The sequence below is a fragment of the Octopus sinensis genome, linkage group LG14 (assembly GCF_006345805.1).
Source record: "Octopus sinensis linkage group LG14, ASM634580v1, whole genome shotgun sequence".
NCBI classification, from domain to species: Eukaryota; Metazoa; Mollusca; class Cephalopoda; order Octopoda; family Octopodidae; genus Octopus; species Octopus sinensis.
The window spans coordinates 50,843,787-50,870,557 of NC_043010.1; the positions used below are offsets into that span (position 1 = coordinate 50,843,787).

Consider the following 26,771-nt stretch of genomic DNA (forward strand, 5'->3'; position numbering starts at 1 on the left):
TTTCATATTCGTTCATAGGAAGTTGTTTTACACCTATTACACACATTTTTTTTTTGATTTTCTGATATTTGTTACGCCCTATATTAACCATGGAGAGCCTCTAACAATGCGAAAGGTAAAGTTGAGTAACCTTAATGTATTTCAGGCACAAAGGCCCATCATCAGACGTAAACGGCTTAGAAATGTGAGTCTATGTAGATGTCGGTTTGATGAGAAATGGCAGGATCTACATACACCCACATTCCGAAACAGTTCACTTCTGACGGTGAACCTTTGTGCCTGAAATATATAAAGGTTTCTCAACTGTCCCTTTTGATTTAACATAAATCCGTTTCAATTCAGTTAATATTTAACAAAACAATTGTTAATAAATGAAAATCACATTTTTTTTTATAGTCCCATTCAATGAAAAAAAAATTCCAATGAATCCAGGACCTTTTCCCAAACCAAAATAAGGGATTTGCAGCATATTAGGAGGTCGGGGTACTTGATTCCATGCAAAAAATCCGAGTTTTTTTTTTTTTTTTTAGTAAAAATTGTACAGGTTTACTCTGAAAAATTACTGTTTTATGTTCTATATTGTAATTTACTACAATAGTCCCTTGCAAAGGTGTAGACAACCAATGGAGAAAGTACCATTCTTTTATTCTTTTACTTGTTTCAGTCATTTGACTATGGCCATGTTGGAGCATCGCCTTTAGTCGAACAAATCGACCCCCTGGACATATTCTTTGTAAGTCTAGTACTTATTCCGTCAGTCACTTTTGCTGAACTGTGAAGTTACAGGGACATAAACACACCAGCATAGGTTGTCAATCGATGTTGAGGGGACAAACACAGACACAAAAACATATATACACACACATATATATATATAGAGAGAGAGAGAGAGACGGGCTTCTTGCAATTCCGTGTACCAAATCCACTCACAAGGCTTTGGTTGGCCCAAGGCTATAGTAGAAGACACTTGCCCAAGGTACCAATAAGTGGGACTGAACCCAGAACCATGTGGTTAGTAAGCAAGCTACTTACCACACAGCCACTCCTGTGCCTATATTTGTAAATCTGACATAACAGAGTGGTGTCATAAACTTCATGACTTTACAGTATAGTCTATAAGCTACCAATACTTGAGACAACTTAAGTGTCCCCTCTGCTTCATATCAGACTCTTTTCAAATTTACTACTCTACATGATGAAATATCTTCACTTAGGCTTACAGCTGACATCTCTTTTATTTCTTTTATATTAGCATGTATTGTTGCTGCTAATTCTTAAATACATTAAGACATTGATCAGTTAATATGCTGAAATCACACACCAATTCTGATAGTCCTATGAAGTTATTTTAGTTAACATTTTAAAATATATTAGGAGTGGCTGTGTGGTAAGTAGCTTGCTTACCAACCACATGGTTCCAGGTTCAGTCCCACTGCATGGCACCTTGGGTAATTGTCTTCTACTATAGCCTCAGACTGACCAAAGCCTTGTCAGTGGATTTGGTAGACAGAAACTGAAAGAAGCCCATCGTATATATGTAGATATATATATATATATGTATGTATGTGTATATATTTGTGTGTGTGTGTTTGTCCTCCCAACATCGCTTGACAACCGATGCTGATGTGTTTACGTCCCCCGTAACTTAGCGGTTTGGCAAAAAAGACCGATAGAATAAGTACTAGGCTTACAAAGAATAAGTCCTGGGATCAGTTTGCTCGACTAAAGGCAGTGCTCCAGCATGGCCACAGTCACATGACTGAGAAAATTAAAAGAGTAAAAATATTTGAAATTGTATAACAAAAACAAAAATAAATACGAGTGATGAAACACATTCACATAAAGCGGAATAAAATTAACACATGGTGGAAACACTTTGGTGGAGGATGGCAGCAGAGAGGAATTTTAAGATGGATAATTCAAAATCTGTAAACAATTTCAAGCATTTGGGAATCTGTCAGAAATGTAGTTGAAGTAAGAACAAAAATATAGGAAGGTAGACCAAAGTTGTTTCTTTTTTCTTGTGTCTATAGTTGTGTGGGAGTTATTGGTGGGACTGCAGTAGGAATGCTCCTGCCTTAGCTTATTCAAGCAGCTGAGCCAGAGAGAGAGAGAGAGGAAAAATTGTCCCAGTGTTGGTTGGTACTTTATAGATGAAATTAAAAAGGAATTAAGCTAAGCAAATTAATATTGTAATTGCTACTAAAAGGGCAGTCAATTGGCAGAATTGTTAGATCATCAATCAAAATACCTTCTGGTATTTGTTCCATCTCTTAGCTCTTTAAATTCTATGTTCATATCTCCTCAAAGCCAATTTTGAGCAAGTGTCTTCTACTATAGCCTCGGGCTGACCAAAGCCTTGTGAGTGGATTTAGTAGATGGAAACTGAAAGAAGCCCGTTGTATATATGCATATATATATATATATATATAAATGTATGTGTGTGTATATGTTTGTGTGTCTGTGTTTGTCCCCCTAACATCACTTGACAACCGATGCTGGTGTGTTTACATCCCCGTAACTTAGCAGTTCAGCAAAAGAGATGATAGAAGAAGAACTAGGCTTACAAAGAATAAGTTCTAGGATCGATTCGCTTGACTAAAGGCGGTGCTGCAGCATGGTCACAGTCAAATGACTGAAACAAGTAAAAGTAAAAGAATAAAAGAGAGAGAGAGAGATAAGATTTTGGTTGTGTGCTAAGAACTTTGCTTCCCAACCACATGCTTCTGTGTTCAGTCCTATTGCGTGGTACCTTGGGCAAGTGCCTTCTATTATAACCCTAGGCTGACCAAAGCCTTGTGAGCGGATTTAATAGAAGAATACTGTAAGAAGCCCATCATGTGTGTGTGTATGAGTGTGTTTGTGTCTCCTTGTCTTTATATTGCATGATAGTCGTAAATGAGTCTCACGGTCATAAAGGCAGTGCTATTCATTCCCAATATTCTACCAGATCATGTTTGGCCATGGGAAAGTATTAGCTTGCTTGGAAACAGGTAAGCGCTGGTGACAAGAAGGGCATCGGGCCATAGAAAATCTTCTTCAAATAAACTTTGTCTTTTCTACTCTAGGCACAAGGCCTGAAATTTGGGGGGAGGGGGCTAGTCGATTAGATCGACCCCAGTACGCAACTGGTACTTAATTTATCGACCTCGAAAGGATGAAAGGCAAAGTCAACCTCGGCAGAGTTTGAACTCAGAACGTAAAGACAGACGAAATACCACTAAGCATTTTGCCCAGCGTGCTAACGTTTCTGCCAGCTCGCTGCCTTAAATAAACTTTTTCTTACCCATGGAAGCATAGAACTGTGGATGATAAATGATGATGACAATGACAACAAAGAAGAAGGAGGAGGAGGTGGTGGTGGTGGTGGTGGCGGCAGCAATGATTTTGATGGCGACAATGATAACAATGATGATGATGCACTTTTAAATTGGTTTTCAGTGGTCTATCAGTTTAAAGACATTTGCTGTAGACGTTCCAAGAAATACAGTACTGCCTCGTATTGTGACTTGAAGTTTTAAAATTCAGATCTTCTCGTTTTGGGTCTCTTTACTCTTTACTCTTTTACTTGTTTCAGTCATTTGACTGCGGCCATGCTGGAGCACCGCCTTTAGTCGAGCAATTCGACCCCAGGACTTATTCTTTGTAAGCCCAGTACTTATTCTATTGGTCTCTTTTGCCGAACCGCTAGGTGACCAGGACGTAAATACACCAGCATCGGTTGTCAAGCAATGCTAGGGGGACAAACACAGACACACAAACATACATATATACGATGGGCTTCTTTCAGTTTCCGTCTACCAAATCCACTCACAAGGCATTGGTCGGCCCGAGGATATAGCAGAAGACACTTGCCCAAGATGCCATGCAGTGGGACTGAACCCGAAACCATGTGGTTGGTAAGCAAGCTACTTACCACACAGCCACTCCTGCGTCTTTTACAATTGATGTTTTAATTTTTAGTACCATGAATTTGAGAAAAATCTTCACAAATTTCTTTTGGTACTTTTATTTTCAAGGAATATTGCTTTATTAATTTCTTAGTTGCACACTGTTTGTGGAATATGTAATATATGATACAATATACTATTTACATTATTTACATTGGATGGAAATGTGTCCTCATCTTGTTTGTTGTTACCACATTTCAGGTGATTTACTCTCCAGCCTTCATCAGGTGTCCCGATAGAAATTTGAACCCAACCCTGGGTTCTGATTCCTAAGGTATTTTTTTGCTGATGCTATTATTATTATTATTATGAGTGAGAGAGCAGTGCATGCCATCAAAGTGACACTGGGGTAAAATATACAAAGCCCAGTATACCTATCATGACTACCCGTCTAAGGGTACACTAGGCACATGCATCACAACCATATGTGCACGATATGGTGATCTCATATCAAGATAAACATTTCTGCTTACCTTTGGGTACCCCCTCATGTTGGATCTACAAATTCAATATCCCTACATATCTCACATCTATTTTGTTTTCCTCCACCTCACTCTCTGTTTTGTATTTTATCTAAATTAATTATTTCTTAACCATCCTCTCACACCGTCTCTGATGAAGGGATATGATAAATATCCTGGAAACAGCTGTAAGACCTTCTATTCATAAATGTTCTAAAATCTACATGACCTTAGTTTTTAATCTCAGTACGCAAAAAATTAACACCATTTGAGCATGGCCGTTGCCAGTACCGCCTGACTGGCCCTCGTGCCAGCGACATGTAAAAGCACCAACTACACTCTCAGAGTGGTTGGTATGGGGAAGGGCATCCAGCTGTAAAAACTCTGCCAGATCAGATTGGAGCCTGGTGCAGCCATCTGGCACACCAGCCCTCAGTCAAAGCGTCCAACCTATGTCAGCATGGAAAGCAGACGTTAAACGATGATGATACACACACATACATATTTATATATATATATATATATATATATATCATCATCATCATCATCATCATCATCATTTAGCGTCCGTTTTCCATGCTAGCATGGGTTGGACGGTTCTACTGGGGTCTGTGAGCCAGAAGGCTTCATCAGGCCCAGTCAAATCTGGCAGTGTTTCTACGGCTGGATGCCCTTCCTAACGCCAACCACTCCATGAGTGTAGTGGGTGCTTTTTACGTGCCACCCGCACTGGTGCCAGACAGAGCTGGCAAACGGCCACGAACGGATGGTGCTTTTTATGTGCCACCGGCACGAGGGCCAGGCGAGGCTGGCAACGGACACGAAACGGGGCGGTGCTGGCAACGGTCGCGAAACGGAAAGTTCTCTTACATGCCACCGGCACTGGTAACACATCTGCAATTTCCATTGATCGATTTCCATTGATCGATTTCGATTCTGATCCTCACTTGCCTCAATGGGTCTTCACAAGCAGAGTTTCGACATGCCACCGGCACTGGTAGCACATCCGCAATTTCCATTGATCGATTTCGATTCTGATCCTCACTTGCCTCAACACGTCTTCACAAGTAGAGTTTTGTGTCCCAAGAAGGGAAGGTATGCATACATAGGCTGGCTCCATCCCATGTAGAAGGCCACGGGTTGTGGACTCACTTGTCCTGCCGGGTCTTCTCGCGCACAGCACACTTCCAGAGGTCTCGGTCTCTAGTCATTTCCTCAGTGAGACCTAAAGTTCGAAGGTCGTGCTTCACCACCTCGTCCCAGGTTTTCCTGGGTCTGCCTCTTCCACAGGTTCCCTCAACCGCTAGGGTGTGGCACTTTTTCACACAACTATCTTCATCCATTCTCGCCACATGACCATACCAGCACAAACGTCTCTCTTGCACACCACAACTGATGCTTCTTAGGTCCAGCTTTTCTCTCAAGGTACTTACACTCTGCCGAGTGTGAGTACCGGCATTACACATCCATCGGAGCATACTGGCTTCATTTCTAGCGAGCTTACGCATATCCTCAGCAGTCACGGCCCATGTTTCACTGCCATGTAGCATGGCTGTTCATACACACGCATCATACAGTCTGCCTTTCACTCTGTGCGAGAGGCCTTTTGTCACCAGCAGAGGTAAGAGCTCTCTGAACTTTGCCCAAGCTATTCTTACTCTAGCAGTTACACTTTCAGCACACCGCCCCCGCTGCCGACTTGGTCACCTAGGTAACGGAAACTATCAACTATTTCTAGTTTTTCTCCCTGGAAAGTGACGGAAGTTGGTCTCAGAGCATTTTCAGTGTTTATTGTTCCTGAGCATCTGCCACATACAAAAACCATCTTCCTAGTTAGCCTTCCTTTGACATTGCTGCATCTCTTATGTGTCCATAGCTTACACTTGGTGCATCTTATAGAGTTTCTACCTACACCTTTTCTACAGATCGAGCAGGGCCATCTACCTGAAGGTGTTTGTGATTTGTCTACCTTCCTACTGATTACGACTTTGGTTTTAGCTAGATTGACTCTGAGGCCTTCGATTCTAATCCTTGTTTCCACACCTGAAACTTCTCCTCCAGTTCTGATAGCGACTCAGCAATTAGAGCAAGGTCATCAGCATAGAGGAGCTCCCAAGGGCATCCTGTCTTGAATTCCTCCGTTATTGCCTGGAGGACTAAGATAAATAGGAGGGGGCTGAGTACTGAGCCTTGGTGGACCCCTACCTCTACCCGGAATTCTTCACTGTACTCATTTCCAACCCTCACCCTACTAGCGGCGTCCCTATACATGGCCCGCACAGCTCTCACTAACCATATATATATATGTGTGTGTGTGTGTGTGTGTGTGTATGTATGTGCAAGTGAGAGTAAATGTATGTTTGTGTCTCATTCTTCAAAAACATGTTAGGCCACTGAAAAATATTACCTTCCTTGGAAATAAGGAAGGGTTGGTGACAAAAAATGGCATGTGGCTGTACAAAATTTGTCTCAGTAAACTCTGTTTGGCCCATGCAAGCATGGAAAAGTGGACATTAAAAACAATGATGACAATATTTAATTGTTTGGTATTATTATTATTTCATGAGAATAGTATTTATATCAGCATAGATTGCCAGTTACCAAAGTTATACATGTGAGGTGAAAGACATTGTAACTTAAATAAATAGAAGAAAATAAAGAATCACAATACCATGATGCAATTGTTTTTGAACAAATTTCTTTAATGATATTTTTTTTAGTTTAATAAATTAACTTTAAATTAAAAGTAATTTTCTCAAAATTCTTCATCTCCTCTTTGATTAAATTCTGAAAAAGTTATCTGGAATCATCAGAATGCCAATTACCTTTCTGTAATGTGTATTTGTTCGATAATTACACAAGAAATGATACTTAATACATTCTACAATAACAAGAGACAGACAGACAGAGTGGGAGAGAGTGTGTGCGCGCACGAGACTTACAATCAAACTTTTACTGAATTATTTCTTACATATTTCACAATGATATGGAATGTATTTGTTTATGGGCGACAAGTTTAGAATTCAGAGAAGTTTTCCAAACATTTCACAGTGATGTAGCTTCATGTTCTCCAGCGTGACTGCGTTTATGATTTATAAGAGAAGAATTACTGGAGAAAAATTTCCTGCATATTTCACACTGATATGGCCTTTTTCCAGTGTGTAGATTTTTATGTGATTTTAAAGTAGTATTTTTACAGAAAGATTTCCCGCATATTTCACACTGATATGGGGTTACTCCCGTGTGCATTGCTTTATGTCCGTTTAAAGTACTCTTGTAACTAAAAGAGACCCCGCATATTTCACACTGAAACGGTTTCTCTCCCGTGTGAATTCGTTTATGTACTTTTAAAGTACTCTTATCACTAAAAGAGTTACCACATGTTTCACAACGATATGGCTTTTCCCCCGTGTGTATTCGTTCGTGTCCTTTTAAAGTACTGTTTTGACTGAAAGCGGTTCCGCATATTTCACAATGGAAAGGTTTTTCTCCCGTATGGACTCTTATGTGTGATTTTAAACTACTATTCTCAATGAATGCTTTCCCACACGTCTCGCAGTGAAAGGGTTTTTCTCCCGTGTGTGTCCTCACGTGAATTTTTACATGGCTACTACGGGCAAAATTTTTCCCACATATTTCGCACTGAAATGGTTTTTCCCCCGTATGTATCCTCACATGTCTTTCCAAATGGCTATTACGGAGAAAAGATGTCCCGCATATTTCACAATGATATGGCTTTACGCCAGAGTGTATTCGTTTGTGCCTATTTAAATACCCAACAACGAAAAATGATTTCCCACAAATATCACAATGATAGGACCTTTCTTCGGCGTGCCTTCTTCTGTGCGTTTCTAGAGCCATGTCATTTACAAATGATTTCCAACTTTTTTTTCACAAAATCGTCTTTCTACAATGAGTTTTCTCTTGTGCATTTTTAAAAATCAAACCTTGACAAATACTTCACAATGACTGGATTTACCACTGCAACATCTACACGTGTGTGGACAACAAAACTTTAAGTGAAAATAATTTTCTATAAATTCCACACCTCCTCTTTGATTCGATTCTGGAAACTTATCTGGTATTACCAGAACACCAATATCTTTCTGTAGCACACTTCCTAATGAGAAAAGGGAGAATGAACGTTATCAATATCTGTAACCGTGGACCTCATGTGTATTTGTTTGATAATTACACGAGAAATGATACTTGACATATTCCACAATAACAATACTTATTTATTTACTCTCCACGAATGTCACAGAGAAAGGTGTTACTTCACACTGTATTGTTACGTTTCTTTCAAAATGGGTACACTAAAAGCTATTCTAACGAGTACCTTTTAGTGAGTATTTTTTAATGAATATTGTAGATAAGAACATTCCAAGAGACAAACAGTTATCTCAGGATTATCATCATGATAGACGTCTTAATACATATTGGTTATCCACAGTTGTTTCAGTATGATAATTTGCGAGTATTCATAATAGGGTTCAGTTTCAATTGCTTGGGATATTACAAAACGTAAGACAAACGAACCACTTTTTTTACATTGTATAAAGGAATTCAATGTACAACCACACAAATTTGGAGCTTACACTTAATAATTATATATAGATATATAAAATTAAATATGATTCGCAATTAGTGATAATTAAATCAATTACGAACTAAATTAGATTTATATTTCTCCAAGGACGTAAACAGAATATGAAACAGAATTTGAAAATAACTATCGAGACTTTCTTTTTTAATGTGTTAAGATCCGATCAAACATATCGATAATTGCTGTATAAAATTGGTTATTGAACAGTTACAGCTGATATAGATAAGGGAGATCACTGTATTGTGTATGTTCTGTAAAGTATTCTGTGTATTGAAATAACGGCATTGGTACACTTGTGTCGAATGTTGTTGTTATTATTATTATATAAATATAAACATAACATACTTAAATAGATCTGCTATGGAAATATGTTACAGAATATGGTATTTACCGAATAAGATTATGGGTGTTGATTATTCTCTCGTTCCCGTCGAACTGGATCACGTGATTCACTCACATTGGTAAATGTTTACCAAAAAAATTTCAGAAACATCGTGTGTTCAGATATTGTGTACGTAAACAAAATACTATGCGTAAATACTAGGTAATATGATAAATCTCGGGTTATATCTGTATATTTGTATGATGCACGTGGAGACGCGTGGCTTCGTGGTTAGGGTGTTGGGTTCATGATTGTAAGATTGTAGTTTCAGACCGGGCGATGCTTTATGTTCTTGAGCAAAACAATTCATTCCATGTTGGTTCAGTTCACTCAAATGGCATATATATTTCCAAAGGGAAATATATATATGTCACGGAAACTGAGAAACTGGTCCAATGTGTCTTATATGACTCGAGGGGGAGTCATATGATAGGCTTGGACTCGTGGTTAGGGTGTTGCATTCACGATCAAGCAATCATGATTTCAATTCCTAGTCCGGGTGGTGCATTAAGGTTCTTGAGCAAAACCCTTCATCTTACGTTGCTTTGCGACCACGTCGATACCTGACGCGTTGCACACTGTGCACCTGTTCAGACAACGTCGATTTGATGGAGAGAGTGAGCTAATGTTCGGCACGAACATTTGATCACTATAAACAAATCATTTGTGCAATTCGTTCGGCAAAAGCTGAACGCTCATACGTTGTCTTCGACAGGAGAGTCTATCATGATATACCGTAAATCATCGAGTATAGTCCGCCCTTGAGTATAATACGCAAGGGATTTTTAAGGGACTGTACCTCTAAAAAACCTAAACCTTGTGTATAATACGCACCCCTTCTCTAACTCGAGTCAAGGAGGTCTATATAACGTCCTTTGCTTGTAAAACTGTATACGGTAACGTCCTTTATTATTATTGTACATATAACATAATGCAAACGTGTAGCTTTTTTGTGCATTTTGTTTGCAGAAAATAAAGAAATAACAGTAATAACGTTTAATAAATGTTGCTTACTGCAAGTTATGGATGATTCTTTTATGACTTCATTGCTTTCAGGCTTAGCTTAAGGTATTTAGCGCCCGACATAACAAAATGCGTCTGAATAAACATTGCCGGACAGCAAATAGAGTCTTGAACATTGCTTAGAATATAATTTTCATTTTTAACCTCATATATAGTGCGCACTAGGGATTTTGACCTTTAAATTTGGGGGAAAAATGCGGATTATACTCAAGGATTTACGGTATACTAAACCACATACATGCTTCTAAAATTAGAACGAGATGCAAAGGTGGCATGCATATTTTCCTAGGTGCAGGCATGGCTGTGTGACAGCTTTTGAGTATATTTGAGAGACAAAAACTGTTTGTCTTAGCGGTTCACTAAAAAAAAATCCAATAAAATAAGTACAAGGCTTTAAAAAAACAAATACTGGAGTCATTTTGCTCGACTTAATCCTTCAAGCCTGCAAGTCCAATGACTTATAAAAGATAATATATATAATTCAATATTTGATATGCATATAGTGAACGTCCCAAATTAAGGCACCCTTAAGACGGCGAGCTGGCAGAAACGTTAGCACGCCGGGCGAAATGCGTAGCCGTATTTCGTCTGCCGTTACGTTCTGCGTTCAAATTCCACCGAGGTTGACTTTGCCTTTCATCCTTTCGGGGTCGATAAATTAAGTGCCAGTTACGCACTGGGGTCGATGTAATCGACTTAATCTGTTTGTCTGTCCTTGTTTGTCCCTTCTGTGTTTAGCCCCTTGTGGGTAGTAAAGAAATAGGTATTTCGTCTGTCTTTACGTTCTGAGTTCAAATTCCGCCAAGGTCGATTTTGCCTTTCATCCTTTCAGGATCGATGAATTAAGTACCAGTTGCATACTGGGGATTAATCTAATCGACTGGCCCCCTCCCCCAAAATTTCGGGCTTTGTGCCTATAGTAGAAAAGAAATTAAATAAAGGCACCTTTGGGATTTGTGATGTTGTAATTGGGAAAATTATGTTGCAAGGCCCAAGTTCCTCAAAATGTTTTCTGTGTTCCTCATTAGAGGAATAAACCAGTGTATCAAAAAATACCTACTGTTTATTCAAAAATGGTTCACAGTACAACAGTATAAATGAATCAGTATAAATAAACAATAAAACCAGTAATAGTTTCAAATGACAAGCTTGGTCGAAACTTAAAATTCCATTCCCACAATTATTATTATTATGGATTGGCAGAATGAAGCGAGCTGACAGAATCATTAACATGCCAGACAAAATATTTAGCTTCATTTTGTCTTTAAGTTCTGCATTTAAGATTCTGCTGAGGTTGACTTTATTTTTCATCTTATCAGGGTCTGTAAAATAAGTACCAGTTGAGCAGTGGGGTCAATGTAATTGACTATCCCTCTCCCACAAAATGTCAGGCCTTGTGCTTATGACAAAAAGGATTGTTATATCATTAGAAAGTTGGACAAAATGTCTTGCAGTGTTCGGTTATGGCCCCTTACATTCTGAGTTCAAATCCCACCAAGATCAAGGTTACTTCAGAGAAAGAAAGAAAAGAGAGGGAGAGAAAGAAAGAAAGAAAAGAGAGGGAAAGAGAAAGAAAGAAAGAAAAGAGAGGGAGAGAAATAAAAATAAAAATAGAGGGAGTGAAAGAAAGAAAAGAGAGGGAAAGAGAAAGAAAGAAAGAAAAGAGAGGGAGAAAAATAAAAATAGAGGGAGTGAAAGAAAGAAAAAGAGAGGGAGAGAAAGAAAGAAAAGAGAGGGAGAGAAAGAAAGAAAAGTGAGGGAGAGAAAGAAAGAAAAGAGAGGGGAAGAGAGGAAGAAAGAAAGAAAAGAGAGTGAGTGAAAGAAAGAAAAAGAGAGGGAGAGAAAGAAAGAAAAAGAGAGGGAGAGAAAGAAAGAAAAGAGAGGGAGAGAAAGAAAGAAAAAGAGAGGGAGTGAAAGAAAGAAAAAGAGAGGGGGAGAGAGGAAGAAAGAAAGAAAAGAGAGGGAGAGAAAGAAAGAAAAAGAGAGGGAGAGAGAGGAAGAAAGAAAGAAAAAGAGGGAGTGAAAAAGAGAGGGAGAGAAAGAAAGAAAGAAAAAGAGAGGGAGAGAGAGAAAGAAAAAGAGAGGGAGAGAAAGAAAGAAAAAGAGAGGGAGAGAGAGGAAGAAAGAAAGAAAAAGAGGGAGTGAAAAAAAGAAAAAGAGAGGGAGAGAAAGAAAGAAAAGAGAGGGAGAGAGAGGAAGAAAGAAAGAAAAAGAGGAAGTGAAAAAAAAAAGAGAGGGAGAGAGAGAAAGAAAGAAAGAAAAAGAGAGGGAGAGAAAGAAAGAAAAAGAGAGGGAGAGAAAGAAAGAAAAAGAGAGGGAGAGAGAGAAAGAAAGAAAGAAAAAGAGAGGGAGAGAGAAAGAAAGAAAAAGAGAGGGAAAGAAATAGGCCTTGTGCTTATATTAGGAAAACAAATTATTTATCTAAGGTTTCTCTGGCAATTTCAAACCAGAGGATTTCCACACAATGACAATTTGGGATCAGAATCAACAAAAATATTTGTAAACTAGGGACTTCAAATGCTTTTTTGGAAATACAAACATTACAATGCTTCATGTATAAAATTTTGCATGTGTTGTTAGAAAGGAGCGTATATTTATTTCAGAAGTTAATTATGAGTGGGTTGCTGAAAAGTTTCTGCCTTTGTGTAAAAGAAAATACAAAACGATCAGTTAATTATGATTTTATCCAAAATATTTCCCACTCAAATTCACACATTTATTGCAGCAATCCTTCAGTTTTTCTAAGCTCCAATCAGGCCTTTCATGATACCCTTAAAGCCAGGAACATTTCTGCACCCCCTCATATATCAAAATACTGTAGTCTTTTATTTGTTTCAGTCATTAGAGGCACTGCCTTCAAGGATTTAGTTGAACAAGCCAACACTAGTACTTCTTTTCTTAAGTCTCTCTTTTACTTGTTTCAGTTATTTGACTGTGGCCATGCTGGAGCACCACATTCAGTCGAGCAAATCGACCCCAGGACTTATTCTTTGTAAGCCTAGTACTTTTTCTATCAGTCTCTTTTGCTGAACCACTAAGTTACGGGAACGTAAACACACCAGCATCAGTTGTCAAGCGATGTTGGTGGGGACAAACACAGACACACAAACGTATACACACACACACATACATATATATATATATATATATATATACGACGGGCTTCTTTTTAGTTTCCGTCTACCAAATCCACTCACAAGGCTTTGGTCGACCTGAGGCTAAAGTAGAAGACAATTGCCCAAGGTGCCACACAGTGGGACTGAACCCAGAACCATGTGGTTCATAACCAAGCTACTTACCACACAGCCACTCCTACGCCTAGTAATTATGGGACCATAAACAAAACAACATTTTTGATTCAGTTATTGTGGGCCTCAGTTCATTTTTCCACTGCTCTCCACATCAACTTAGATGTCCTAAAAATAGAAGGCCTGGTTCTAGTTGACATTTCACAGCCTCTGACTTATTACTCATCTTTCAGATGCAAATATAAAGAAGACAAGAGACCTACAGGTGACACACAGATTCAATTGGGCAATTAGCAAATCACTTTCCTTTTGTCCATTTAAGCTTGGGAAACCTTCTTTGATGAGTATGACAGCTCATCAATGAAGGTTTTACCACCAACTATCACTCACACACAATCGATTACAATTACTGTTATGTCCAACTACCTTCCTGTCATGACACTTACTTATCCTGCACATGTATTCAAATTCTAAAGACAAACAAGCATTTTTACATTCATACATATTTGCACATAAAACAAGTACCAGATCAGTACTGGGGTTGATGTAAATGGCTTGTGCCCCTCCCCACCAAAATTGCCAGCCTCGTAGCAAAATTTGAAACCAGTATTAACCCTTGTTGACCATATAAATAAGTATTTGGATCTTTTCGGTTTGAACGGCAGTTTTTTAACATAATTTCTAGGTAACTAACCACTTTTAAACTTCGTATACTGGTAGAATGTGTTTATAAAACATTCTTTTCTCTTGGCTTTATTGAGAAAATTCTATAGTTTGTAAGATATTTGTTGTTTTTTTTCTTCAATTTCTGCAATTTCAACCAATCAATGACGTCTATTGAGGTGAAAACATTCTGTGCCGTATGAATATGTCCCTCGTTTAAGAAACAGATTGGGTTTATTTACATTTGTGAAGAAAAAAAGATCCCCCCCAACCCTAACCCTAAAACAAATTGAAATGCAATAGATCGATACTAGGGTCATAATTATGGGTGACAATTTCATGACACTGCAAGAAAAAACTCCTGTTCAAACCGAAAAGATCCAAGTATTTTTACATATAAAAACATTTTGTTATATATATATATATATATATATACAATAATATACATATACACTTGTTAAGCCAAGTAAAATCATAGTTGTGGCAGGTGCCAGTGATACATAAAAGCACACATGCTGTTAAGATATAAAAGGCACCCACTACACTCTTGGAGTGGTTGGCATTAAGAAGGGCATCCAGCAGTGGAAGCCAACCCAAAGTCAGACTGAAACCTGGTGCAGTTCTCCAGCTTACCAATTCCAGTCAAACCGTCTAACCAATACCGCCATGGAAAGCGGAAGCTAAATGATGATAGATAGATATACGTCCGGAAGATTATAATAATGGTTTCAAATTTTGCCACAGGGGTAACCGTTTTGGGGAAGTGGATGTGTCAATTACATTGACCGCAGTCTTCAACTGGTGCTTAATTTATCGATGAAAGGCAAAGTCCACCTCGGCGGAATTTGAACGCAAACGAAATATCTATGTCTTTATTACCCACAAGGGGCTAAACATAGAGGAGACAAACAAGGACAGACAAACAGATTAAGTCGATTATATCGACTCCAGTGCGTAACTGGTACTTATTTAATCGACCCCGAAAGGATGAAAGGCTAAGTTGACCTCGGCGGAATTTAAACGCAGACGAAATATCTGTTTCTTTGTTACCCACAAGGGGCTAAACATAGAGGGGACAAACAAGGACAGACAAACGGATTAAGTCGATTACATCGACCCCAGTGCGCATCTGGTACTTAATTTATCGACCCTGAAAGGATGAAAGGCAAAGTCGACCTCGGCGGAATTTGAACGCAGAACGTAAGACGAAATACTGCTAAGCATTTCGCCCGGCGTGCTAACGATTCTGCCAGCTCGACGCCTTTACAATAATAATGTTGATATGTACGCACGTTTGTATTGTTTTTTTTTGTTTTTTATCAAATACATATAAACGAATACGCAAAAACTATAACAGACCACGTGATATGAACGGAGACGGAAGTGAGAAATATATACATTATGCACCAATCACTTCCTCGTTCTGTAAAAAAACATAACAATGTAGGCAGCTAAAGAAATGAATGAAATGGATTCGCCACCAGCAAAATAAATCTTCGCGTAACTGAACGAAGGATTCGTAGTATTTCCACTGGGAGTAGCTAATTTACTCAAACATTGCTGCAATAAGCCAAACAAAGCATTTTGCAACAATCCGTAAATATACATTATCTATACACACACACAACATAAGAGATCGTTCCTTGCACAGTGCTCGTGTTTGTATCTATCAACACGTTCGTTTGACAATTTTGGACATAGCAGCTAAATTCCTTCAAATCTAAGTCGCATAGGCACTTATACAATTTTGTTGACTTCTTACTCTTGTATAGTGTAAATAACAACACTGTGATGTCAAAACACAGAAAACTACACAACATCAGTTGTGTTTGATCATGTTTTATTGGATTTTAACACATTAAAAAAAAAAAGTCTTGTGAGACTTTTATATTTATTTTCAATTTCTGTTTTCTTTTATGTTTACTTAGCATAACAGACATAAAAAATATATATATCCAATTCAGTTTAGTTCGAAATTGATTGTTCTTTCTCTCTTTCGTGCTCTCGGTTCAAACCCCACCGAAGTCAACTTTGTCTTTTATCTTTTCGGGGTCGATAAAAAATATATATATCTATCCAAGACGAATTGTAGAACTGTTTGATCGCATGTCTTGCGGTATTTGCTCTTTGCGTTCGGAGTTCAAGTCCCGTCGGGTTGTAGACTTAATCCGGCGCCCGATTTAACATCAACCAAAAATTCGGCCCGATTCATTTTAAGGATCGAGGATTCATACCCTCCCACTTGTCTCGGAGACTAAACGACCGTAGGGACTGCCCTGCCTTTTTTATTAAAAGATTAAAAAAAAAAAATAAATGCTTATCAATATTTGTAGATCATGTCATTTCATTTTATATCGTTATACATCAGAACCAATTTTGCATCTTTCTATCTTTACAACAATCACTTTCATTATATCGCGTAAAAGTGACTCATTCATTTTAGACTTTATGATATCCCAGACAAAGAAAAAAAACCGCATTATATATGTCTGTGAGTGTGTAAAATATTGATCTGGACTGTACAGCGCAAATACTTAAGGTGCCAATCACAGTGGGATTTCTGAGTCAACTGTTTGTCGCATTGAACGGTTATATATATAAATAATGTAATCCACAAGCGTGTAAATATCAGAGGGAAAAACTATCGCATTAAAATTCGTTTGAAATCTTGTCAAACTTGGGAATTTAAAAAATGCTCAAGGCGATACATGCTGGAGAAAGTCGTTTCCATTGCGAAATGTGTGGGAAAACATTCGTTAACAACAGTGTTTTAAAAAGACACAAAATAAGACACAACAAAGAAAAATCTTATCACTGTGATATTTGTGGGAAATCTTTTGTCACTAATTCGAATTTAGGTAGTCACAAAAAGATACATATTACAGAAAAACCGTTTCCTTGCGAAATCTGTGGCAAATCGTTCGTTCGTAATACGCATTTAAAAAGTCACATACGGACACATACGGGAGAAAAACCTTTTCACTGCGAGACCTGTGGGAAATCGTTCACTCAGCAGCTTAGTTTGAAATCCCACATACGAACGCACACGGGAGAAAAACCGTATAATTGTGATATATGTGAGAAATCTTTCACCGTGAAATCTGCTCTTGTAGTTCACAAGCGATCACATACTGGGGAAAAGCCTTTTCGCTGTAAGATATGTGGGAAGTCTTTCAGCAACAACAGATTAAAAACACACGAAAAAGTACACACTGGGGAAAAACTATATCACTGTGAAATCTGTGGGAAATCTTTCAGTGAAAATGGTAGTTTAAAATCCCACAAAAGAGTACACACTGGATAGAATGTCTATCACTGTAAAATCTCTATATATAAACGGCAAAATGTCTGCGTGTGTGTCCTTTATACAAATCCACAATTTTTCAGTTAGAGGGCTCGCACTTTCTATGGTCATTCAAAACCGTCCAAGGGTGGTCGTGCACATCTTTACATTTCCCCAGTCACCCCACAAAGCCATTAAAAAAAATCAATAGAAGTGACTTTTTTGTGAATTTCCTATCCAAAACCCTATCAAAATGCCCAAAACTTGATACGCCAATTGAATGCCAGCTAGCTGTATGTGATTGGTCGGAGGTTTGGACAGTACTCGCGTGTATGTGCACACGCACACAGCTGTATATGCATGCACTAGCATTATGACCCAGCGTTGCCGGGTCATAGTGCTAGTATGCAGTAAATCTTTTTTTAGGAATTGCTCAAATTCTATCTGATTCGTGAGTATACTCTCAGAAATATGTCAAACTGTTCACTTTAGTTGTCCATTTGTATCCATGGATAAAAAGCATATTGGTGTGAAGTAGATGGAAATTTTGACTCTATAAGTCAAGTTCATAAACCTTTTAGCATTCAGATTTCTTTGCCAAATGTATTGCTTATTTATTCACATTGTTTTGAATTAATCATGCATTATTTTGTAGATTCAGATTTCAACAATGTGTTTGTATATTTTTAGAATTACATAGTAGGGTAGGTATGAGAGGTTGGGTCTAGTCAGTTTTCGCTTTCCTGTGTGACCCTTCTGTCTGGCAGTCGCCATGATAGATCGGTAGCCACCACACACATTTTCTTTCTCTCCTTGTTTCTTTCTGTGTTCCTTTCTGTGGAAGAGCGTAGGCTCGAAACGTCAAGGACTTTTTCAATTCTTGAGTGTTATACTAATACATCTGTTTGTTTTCTACACCACCTGTCTTCGTCTTTTGGTTTTTTTTTTCATGAATTCTCCCCCTATAATCTTTGGGCCAGATTAAGTACTAAAGGGTTAAACCAGCCATATCAGGCCCAAATATTCTACTTGATTTATGTTCAAACTGACCAGATTTAGCCTTTCGCACCCACCCTACACAATGTCATTCTAAAAATAAACAATCACATTATCAAAATCTTGAAGTTATGAAATAGTGCATGGTTGATTCAAAACAATGTGAATCAATAAGCATTGCATTTGACAGAAAAAATTGAATGGTAAAGGGTTAAAAATAATACAGCGTATTATAAAAAATTAGGATTTTAGAAGCAATTCTGAAATCATTTTCTCTGAGTTGTGTTTTGTATTGTCAAACAAATACAAATTACTGAAATATATTGTTTCTTTTTATATAATTGTGGATAATTTTATCAACAATGTCTTGATGTGATCCACGAAGAATATGCAGAATTTATGGATAAACATTCTGACATTATGTATGTCATACTTTTCACACTTATGACTGGTTTCAGATAATCTATGTTATTGTAAATGCTGCTGCTCTTATAAAATAATATACATTTGTATATTTTAAATGGCTTTGTGCAACTTTACCATAGAGTAAATTGTTCTAGTTTGGTAAACAAAATGCAGTTAATAAGTTGGTAAAATATATTTTCTGAAAATAGAAAGAATTAAAATAAATTTGTGTAAAAGCTTCTCGTTTGTAATCTCAAGATGTTTTACTTCAGTTTAAATTATGAAGCATGATCAGGAATTAAAGACTTAAAGCTACCGTAATTTTTAGTGGTATTTTTTGGATTGTTCAATCTCTCTATATATAAAGCTGAAGTTGTCTGTGTATGGCAGGTTTGGTAGCCTTCAACTAACACTATCTCCTCTGAGATCCTGTGGCGCAAGTTGACCAAAATTGAGAGTATGATAGAAGAAGGCTTGTTCTTCCTTCTGTAGAAAAAAAATTCAAATCTGACCATGTTAACACCAAAAATTATTTACATCAAAAAGGTGCTTTTTTTCTATGAAAATCCCTATTTTTTACGATTTTTTGACTGCTGTGTCATCATTTTTTGGTGTATTTCAACCAGAAAAGTGTTCACTTAAAGAGAATAACAAGTTACATAATGCAAAATGTTTGCTTTTCAAAAATTCCAATTCTAAAGGGTCGAAAAGAAAACAAGCCCGAGCAACGCTGGGCTATACTGCTAGTGTAATATAATTCTAGATTGAAAGACTATGAAAACCAGTTTATAAATATAATGTATTTAATAAAATATACTCTACTACAAAATATCTCACTGAGCATAAATTATTCGGACTGAAATTTTTAGCACCTTCTAAGTCTTGAAACATGAGGCAGTAAAAATACATATTTAGAATGAGTATTTTAACTCATTGCTTCAGTTGTTGAAGTTTTCATTCAGTGGTGGTTCTGCTGCTTGTCGGTTAACATTGTTATTCTGTGTTGGGTCTTGGACACCAGTGTAGCACCTGGCTAGCCAATGTTGATTCTTAAAGACTTGACATGTGACTATACCAGATGAAGGGTCAACTGTAGATTGTATCACAGACGATAGTCCAGTCTGTTTCTTGTCTTGTTTGTTGGACACACAGAAAGTTTCCATCTACTACCTAGTGATTTGTGTAGCTATGTGGTATCAAGCTGATGGATTTCTTTTAATGACAGAAATTTATGCACCAGTTATGTCTTGCTCTTACAACAGAATTGCTTTCTTAGAGGAATTATAAAAACAATGCTCAAATTTCAAATTTGGTTTGTGAGGACTTGGTGACATTACTAAGCTCCTACTTTATACACCTTTCTACATTGATAGGAATTGCCTGAAGGAGGGTTTCCCCAGACTGACATTGTTAGAGTTATTGTCTGTTGAGGGTTTCACTAAAGTCTTCTCTTAACAAATTAACTTTTACCGTTGACAGAAAAAAATATTTGTGTAGAAATAGTAGAAAATTATTCTCTCTAACTTGCACATTGGGTGAAAATGTTTATTACTTTATATGAATTTTAGGTCTCATGTTTCAACAAACTAGAAAATAACAATTCAAGATACAACACACATTGTATATTCATATTCGTTTAATATCATAATTTTATTAGCTTTTTACATTGTAGTATGGTTTGTACAAATTTGCTGTGTGGTAGATTGCTTAACATCTGAATCCAGTTTTACATCATATGCAGATCCCAGGACATTGAGATTTGATCTCACAACTTGTGGTTGTGGCTACACAAATTATATATTATAAAATACTAGCAGTATCGCCCGGGTTTGTAAAGGAAATAACTATATAAGCATTTTTAGAGAGTTACTTCCCTTATATAAACCGAGCAAAAAATGCATTAAAAAAACGAAAAAATGATGCGCTAATACCCAGAAGGGCTCGATATGAATCACGACTATAAGATACCCGGTTTTGGTTAAACTGCACCGCAAAATGTGGGAGTAGTTAGGAATCTAAATCGGAGGAGACAGACTCTCACACAACCTCAGTTTTATATATAAAGATATACTGACCGCAAATAATGTAGCAGGTCACAATAGAACACAAGTGTGTATGTGTGTGCATGTGTACATATGTATTCCACATGTATATTATGTGATTGTATATGTTCACTCAAAAAACTCAAATGGATAATCCCTGAAGTATTTTACAAATTTTCACCATTTCTGTAGTCAATTGTATCTAGAGAATACAGAATCCAAGCATTTCTAGGTTTCTCTGCAAATCTGTTGTTACATAACCCAATGCACCTATTATAATAGGAACAAATGAAAATATATAACCTGGATGTAAGAGCTGTAGATCTCTCATCAGTTCTTCATAGATGTTCTCCTTTTTCCCAAGTTTGCACAAGACATTCACATCTGCTTGGCTGCTGATATTTACAACATTGTGCAACTTTTGCTTCCTGTCCCATACAAATATATCTGGCATATTTGTTTATTCTGTCACTCTATGTTGCTGTTTTTACTGGAATGTTCCACCAGTATTCTATAATTTTAAAAGTGGGAATACTTACTGGTTCTGGTGTGCCTTTGGCATAGCCAGCAAGACAATCCTTCCTGCATATAGTATTGTAAACTCTCTTAACAATGTCATCTCATGGGAAAGTAAGATCTTACAGACATTTTTGAACAGCTTTTGGTGATATGAGTAAAGTCTTTTACATAGGCGTAGGAGTGGCTGTATGGTAAGTAGCTTGCTTACCAACCACATGGTTCCGGGTTCAGTCCCACTGCATGGCACCTTGGGCAAGTGTCTTCTACTATAGCCTCAGGCCCACCAAAGCCATGGGAGTAGATTTGGTAGACAGAAACTGAAAGAAGCCCGTTGTATATATGTATATATATATGTGTGTATGTTTGTGTGTCTGTGTTTGTCCCCCCAACATCGCTTGATAACCAATGCTGGTGTGTTGACGTCTCCGTAAATTAGCGGTTTGGCAAAAGAGACCAACAGAATAAGTACTAGGCTTACAAAGAATAAGTCCTGGGGTCGATTTGCTCGACTAAAGGTGGTGCTCCAACATGGCCACAGTCCAATGATTGAAACAAGTAAAAGAGTACACTATCTGTGTATTTATGTGTGTGAAAGATAGCACTCGAGTATACAGGGGTACTAGAGAGAAGTTAGATAACATTATATATAATGATACCAGTGGTACCTGCCCTACATAGGCTGGAATAAGATACAAAGAACTTGTGACAAAGCAAACAGGGTGAACATGTGGTATAAAACCAACAAATATCAAGGAGTAATGTTTGTAGAGGCCACAGCCATGAAGAATTAGCCTGTAAATTTAGGAAATCTCTGAAGGAGACCAAACTCAACATTAAGATTGTTGAAAAGCCAGGGAATTTGATATATGTAATAATGACAACCAGTCACTGATCTTGCAACAAGCCAATTAGCTGTTAACAAATCTCTAAAAGGCATGAAAGCAGTAACTATACTCAGCAGTAATGTTTATCGCCACTTCAACAAGGCTGTTCCATAGAAACTGACGTTACATTACAGCCATTTTAATCCCAGGAGAACACCTCCTGCAGTTGGTTATTCAGTGCAATCTGTACCTGATATATATATATATATATATATATATATATATATATATATATACTCTTTTACTTGTTTCAGTCATTTGACTGCGGCCATGCTGGAACACCGGCTTTATAGTCGAGCAAATCGACCCCAGTACTTATTCTATCGGTCTCTTTTGCCGAACCGCTAAGTTACGGGGGATGTAAACACACCAGCATCGGTTATCAAGTGATGTCGGGGGGACAAACACACACACATATACATATACGACGGGCTTCATCCAGTTTCCGTCTGCCAAATCCACTCACAAGGCTTTGGTCGGCCCGAGGCTATAGTAGAAGACACTTGCCCAAGGTGCCACGCAGTGAGACTAAACCCGGAACCATATGGCTGGTAAGCAATATATATATTGCAAGCAGGGGAGCAAACTCCTACATCTGCCAACGACAGAACCACCAGACCGTTCAGTTTCAAGCTACCCCAGTGGTAGATACCTGTCCGCTAGAGATAGCAGGAGCTTGCAATATATAGAAAATAAGTGACAGCCAGTCGCGTATCTTGCAGCAAGCAAATGAGCTAGTTAGAACAGCACAGTCAAGCAGTATATTACCGGGTATGGTATATAACCGGTCAGAATATTACTGTTGGTTTCACATATAATGATGATTTTTTTTAGACATAGTAGCCCTAACCAGTTGTATACTGCTCTATATATATAAAGATATAACTGTTTTAATATTCATACTGAGTGCGCTTTTGTCTCACATTTATGTACGCGCACGCATACACACCAGAATTCAAATCTAAACATCATTTCATCTTAGTCATCTTGTCATGTCCATCCAGGCACAGAACATAAATCACAACACAGTGACCTCCCTTGTCAACATCCGTTGTTATTGTTCCGTCATCTATTTTACATGACGACAATTCACATGTTTGGTCGGATTCTTGTAAGTCTTGCAAGGTTTCTAATAGATATACGTTTAATTCAATTCTGTCCTCCACCAGTAACTAAATTACTTCAGCACGAGACCGCAAATTATGTAGCAGGACACTGTATATTAATTCGAATCAGTATTTTTACTAAAATTTATTTTATCGATCTTTCCTGAGTTCCCGCCCTAGAAGTAAAAGGGTCAACGTTGATTGACCTCGGCAGGATTTCAACTCTGAACGTAAAAGGCAGTAAAATACCACAAGGTATCTTGTCCAACGCTTACTAAATAATTGTTAGTGTCTTTAATTCACATTATTCCATTTATATATCTTTAAAATATACACTGACAGAGATTGCTAATTGAAGATCTACATCGCGAATAATGCTTTTCTTTATTTGCCGTACATTGTTCACTGTTACTAATTTTGGTAGTGATGAGCAAAACTATGAAAAGTTAGCTGTAAAGAATGAAGTAACTATTATATCTGCCGAACTTGAATTAAGCAAAAGGGTAAATACATGAATGTTGTGTTGATGTTTGTGGTAAATATTTCAGATTATGTCGTACGAATCTGAAACAGCTCCAGTTTTCGTTAGTAACGTTTGTTTAAATAATACCCGAACTGTACTCAGTAGAGAAGAACCTTATAAGTATGAAATCAACTGGAAATCATTTACTCGTGTCAGTTATATAAAAAGGTTATAAAACAATACACTGGAGAAACAGTCCTTCATGGGAAAATACGCGAGAAGTCGTTCACTAATGAAATTAATCTGTTTGTCGTGAAATATTATGTTTGTGGAAAAGTCTTTTGTTAAAATTTGGGATTTTAAAAATGCACAAAATGTTACATTCCGAAGACAGACGATCTCTCTGTGAAACGCATGTGAAAAGTAATTAGGTGATAACGAGAGGTTAAAATTCCATCTATGGACAACTTTCAGGTTTAACAGTACCTTAAGAAAACATTAAAAAATGCACCCTGGGGAAAAACCGTGCCATTGTGAAATTTGTGGGAAATCTTTCAGTGACAAGAGTACTTTAATAACACATAAACGAATACACATGGGAAAAAAACCATTTCGTTGTGATATATGCTTGAAATTTTACTCCAGGAATTCCTCTCTTGTGTTCCATAAACGCAGTCATAGTGAAGATAAACCATACACTTGTGATGTATGTGGAAAGTCTTTCATTATGAATTCCAGTTTTCTAAATCACAAAAAAATACACGGAGAAAAGTTATTTCGTTGTGAAATATGCGGGGAATCTTTTGTCCGGAGTAGTTATGTAGAAATCCATATGAAAACTCACACGGGAGATAAGCCGTATCATTGTGAAGCATGTGGGATGTCATTCCGTGATAGCAGTACTTTAAAAACGCATATAAAAAGACATACTGGGGAAAAACCTTATTGCTGTGAGACGTGCGGAAAATCGTTTGTCAAGAATTGCGTCTTGAATGAACACAGGAAAAGACACAAGAAAGAAAGATCGTATCACTGTGACCTATGTGAGAAGTCTTTTGTCACAGTTTCGGATTTGAATTTGCACAGACGGACACATACGGGAGAAAAACCGTTTCCTTGTAAAATTTGCGGGAAGGCTTTCGTCTGTAGCAGCCATTTAAAAAGGCACACGAGGACCCATACCGGGGAATACTTGTTTCACTGCGGAACGTGTGGAAAAGCTTTCAGTGAAAATTCCAGTTTAAAAATTCACGAACGAATTCATACAGGTGAAAAACCATTTAAGTGTCAGGTGTGCGGAAAAGCCTTCAGTCATAGCACTTCTTTAAAACGACACGAACGACTACACGCTGGAGATAGACTGTATCAATGTGAGATATGTGGAACAGCTTTCAATAAAAACAGCACATTGAAAAGACATGAAAAATTGCATACTACAGGAGAAAAGGCATATAATTGAGAAATATGTAGGAGAACCTTTTACTTCAAGATTTCTTATATTCCTTAAGCACAGTCACTCTGGAGAAAGATAAAGAATTTCTGTCCCTATGATGTGTATGGAAAATATTTTACAACAGTTCTGGTCTTGTTATTCACAAAAGATTACTCACACTTGAGAAAAATCCTGTCTCTGAGAGACCTTAAGGAAGGCCTTTTTCTCAAATTAGTAATCTACCCTTTGTGCGAGTACATACTGAAGAAAAAGCCATGCACACCAGTGTAGCTAGAGTGTGTGCCACCCAGGGTGGCATTTCAATTTGTTGCCCACGGACCCCAACAAAAAGTACATATTACCTACAGCTGACCCATAAGCGGTGCTGCCCCTGCCTCTAGCTATGCTAGTAGCCATGTGAAATATGTAGGGAATTGTCCAGTGGTTACACTTTCAATTCTTATAAGCCACAGAAAAAATACCCGCTACACATAAATTTTGTTATTCCTACATCAGAAACCATTCTGTAGGAATTCCCTTCTAGTTATTGTACAGTGAAAGACAATTTGTTAAACTCAAAACATAATATATAAAAAAAAAATATTAGCAAGATTATTTTTTAATAACTGCTTTATGATGTGGTTGTTTTATTATTATTATTATTATGTGGTGAGCTGGCAGAATTGGTAGCATGTCTGACAAAATGCTTAGCAACATTTCTGCTGACTCATTTACATTCTGAACGAAAATTCCATAGAGCTCAGCTTTGCCTTTCATCCTCTCAGGTCAATAAAATAAGTACCAGTTAAGTACTTCGATCATTGTAATCAACTTAACTCCCTTCCTCAAAATTTCAGGTGTCATGCCTTGTTATTATTATTATTATTATTTCTTTCCGAGAGGACAGACGTGTGTGAAGCTGCTCCGTAAGTTTTCTGCAAATTTTGTTGGAAATCCTGTGAAAAGTTTTTATATTTTTCGATATTTGTGTGACCAAGCCAACTAACTTCTAGCGGAGCTAGTTGGCTCGGCAAAATTTTACCCCATTGGGGGTAAAATTACGTTTTGAAATTTATTTTGCATACATTTTCATTTACAATTTTAAATATGGCTTCGAAGAGAACTAGCTGTTCTCTTCTTCAAGTTTCACCCCACTACACGAAAAAATTTCGTTAACGGCTCCGAACTGCCCATTTCGTGCCTTAAAAGGCAAAGAAAATATTTCGAAGGAACATGCAAGCGCGTGCAACGTTCCAAATGAAAATGAAAACAAAGGCGTCATTTGTGACATCTTCAAAGATTTCTCTC

The 26,771-nt window shown here is 37.6% G+C and overlaps 2 protein-coding genes across 2 annotated transcripts in view; one reads left to right on the forward strand and one right to left on the reverse strand.

Annotated features, from left to right (window-relative positions):
- Positions 1-6,778: 6,778 nt before the first annotated feature.
- LOC115219346 (zinc finger protein 234-like) overlaps positions 6,779-26,771 on the reverse strand; it is a 30,918-nt gene continuing 10,925 nt past the window's right edge. Inside the window, exon 2 of the mRNA XM_036509382.1 lies at positions 6,779-8,294. Within this exon, the coding sequence (XP_036365275.1) occupies positions 7,457-8,294 (838 nt within the window). The 3' untranslated portion in view covers positions 6,779-7,456. The remainder of the gene's footprint in view (positions 8,295-26,771) is intronic.
- LOC115219188 (zinc finger protein 2 homolog) lies at positions 23,523-26,704 on the forward strand. The gene is made up of 2 exons (XM_029789303.2): positions 23,523-23,573; positions 23,737-26,704. Exon 2 carries the CDS (start codon positions 24,537-24,539, stop codon positions 25,488-25,490), a length of 954 nt encoding a protein of 317 aa, XP_029645163.1. The 5' UTR covers positions 23,523-23,573; positions 23,737-24,536; the 3' UTR covers positions 25,491-26,704.

Excerpts from the sequence above, each read along its gene's own strand:
- LOC115219188 (XM_029789303.2), top strand. The coding sequence starts at position 24,537 with ATGCACCCTGGGGAAAAACCGTGCCATTGTGAAATTTGTGGGAAATCT.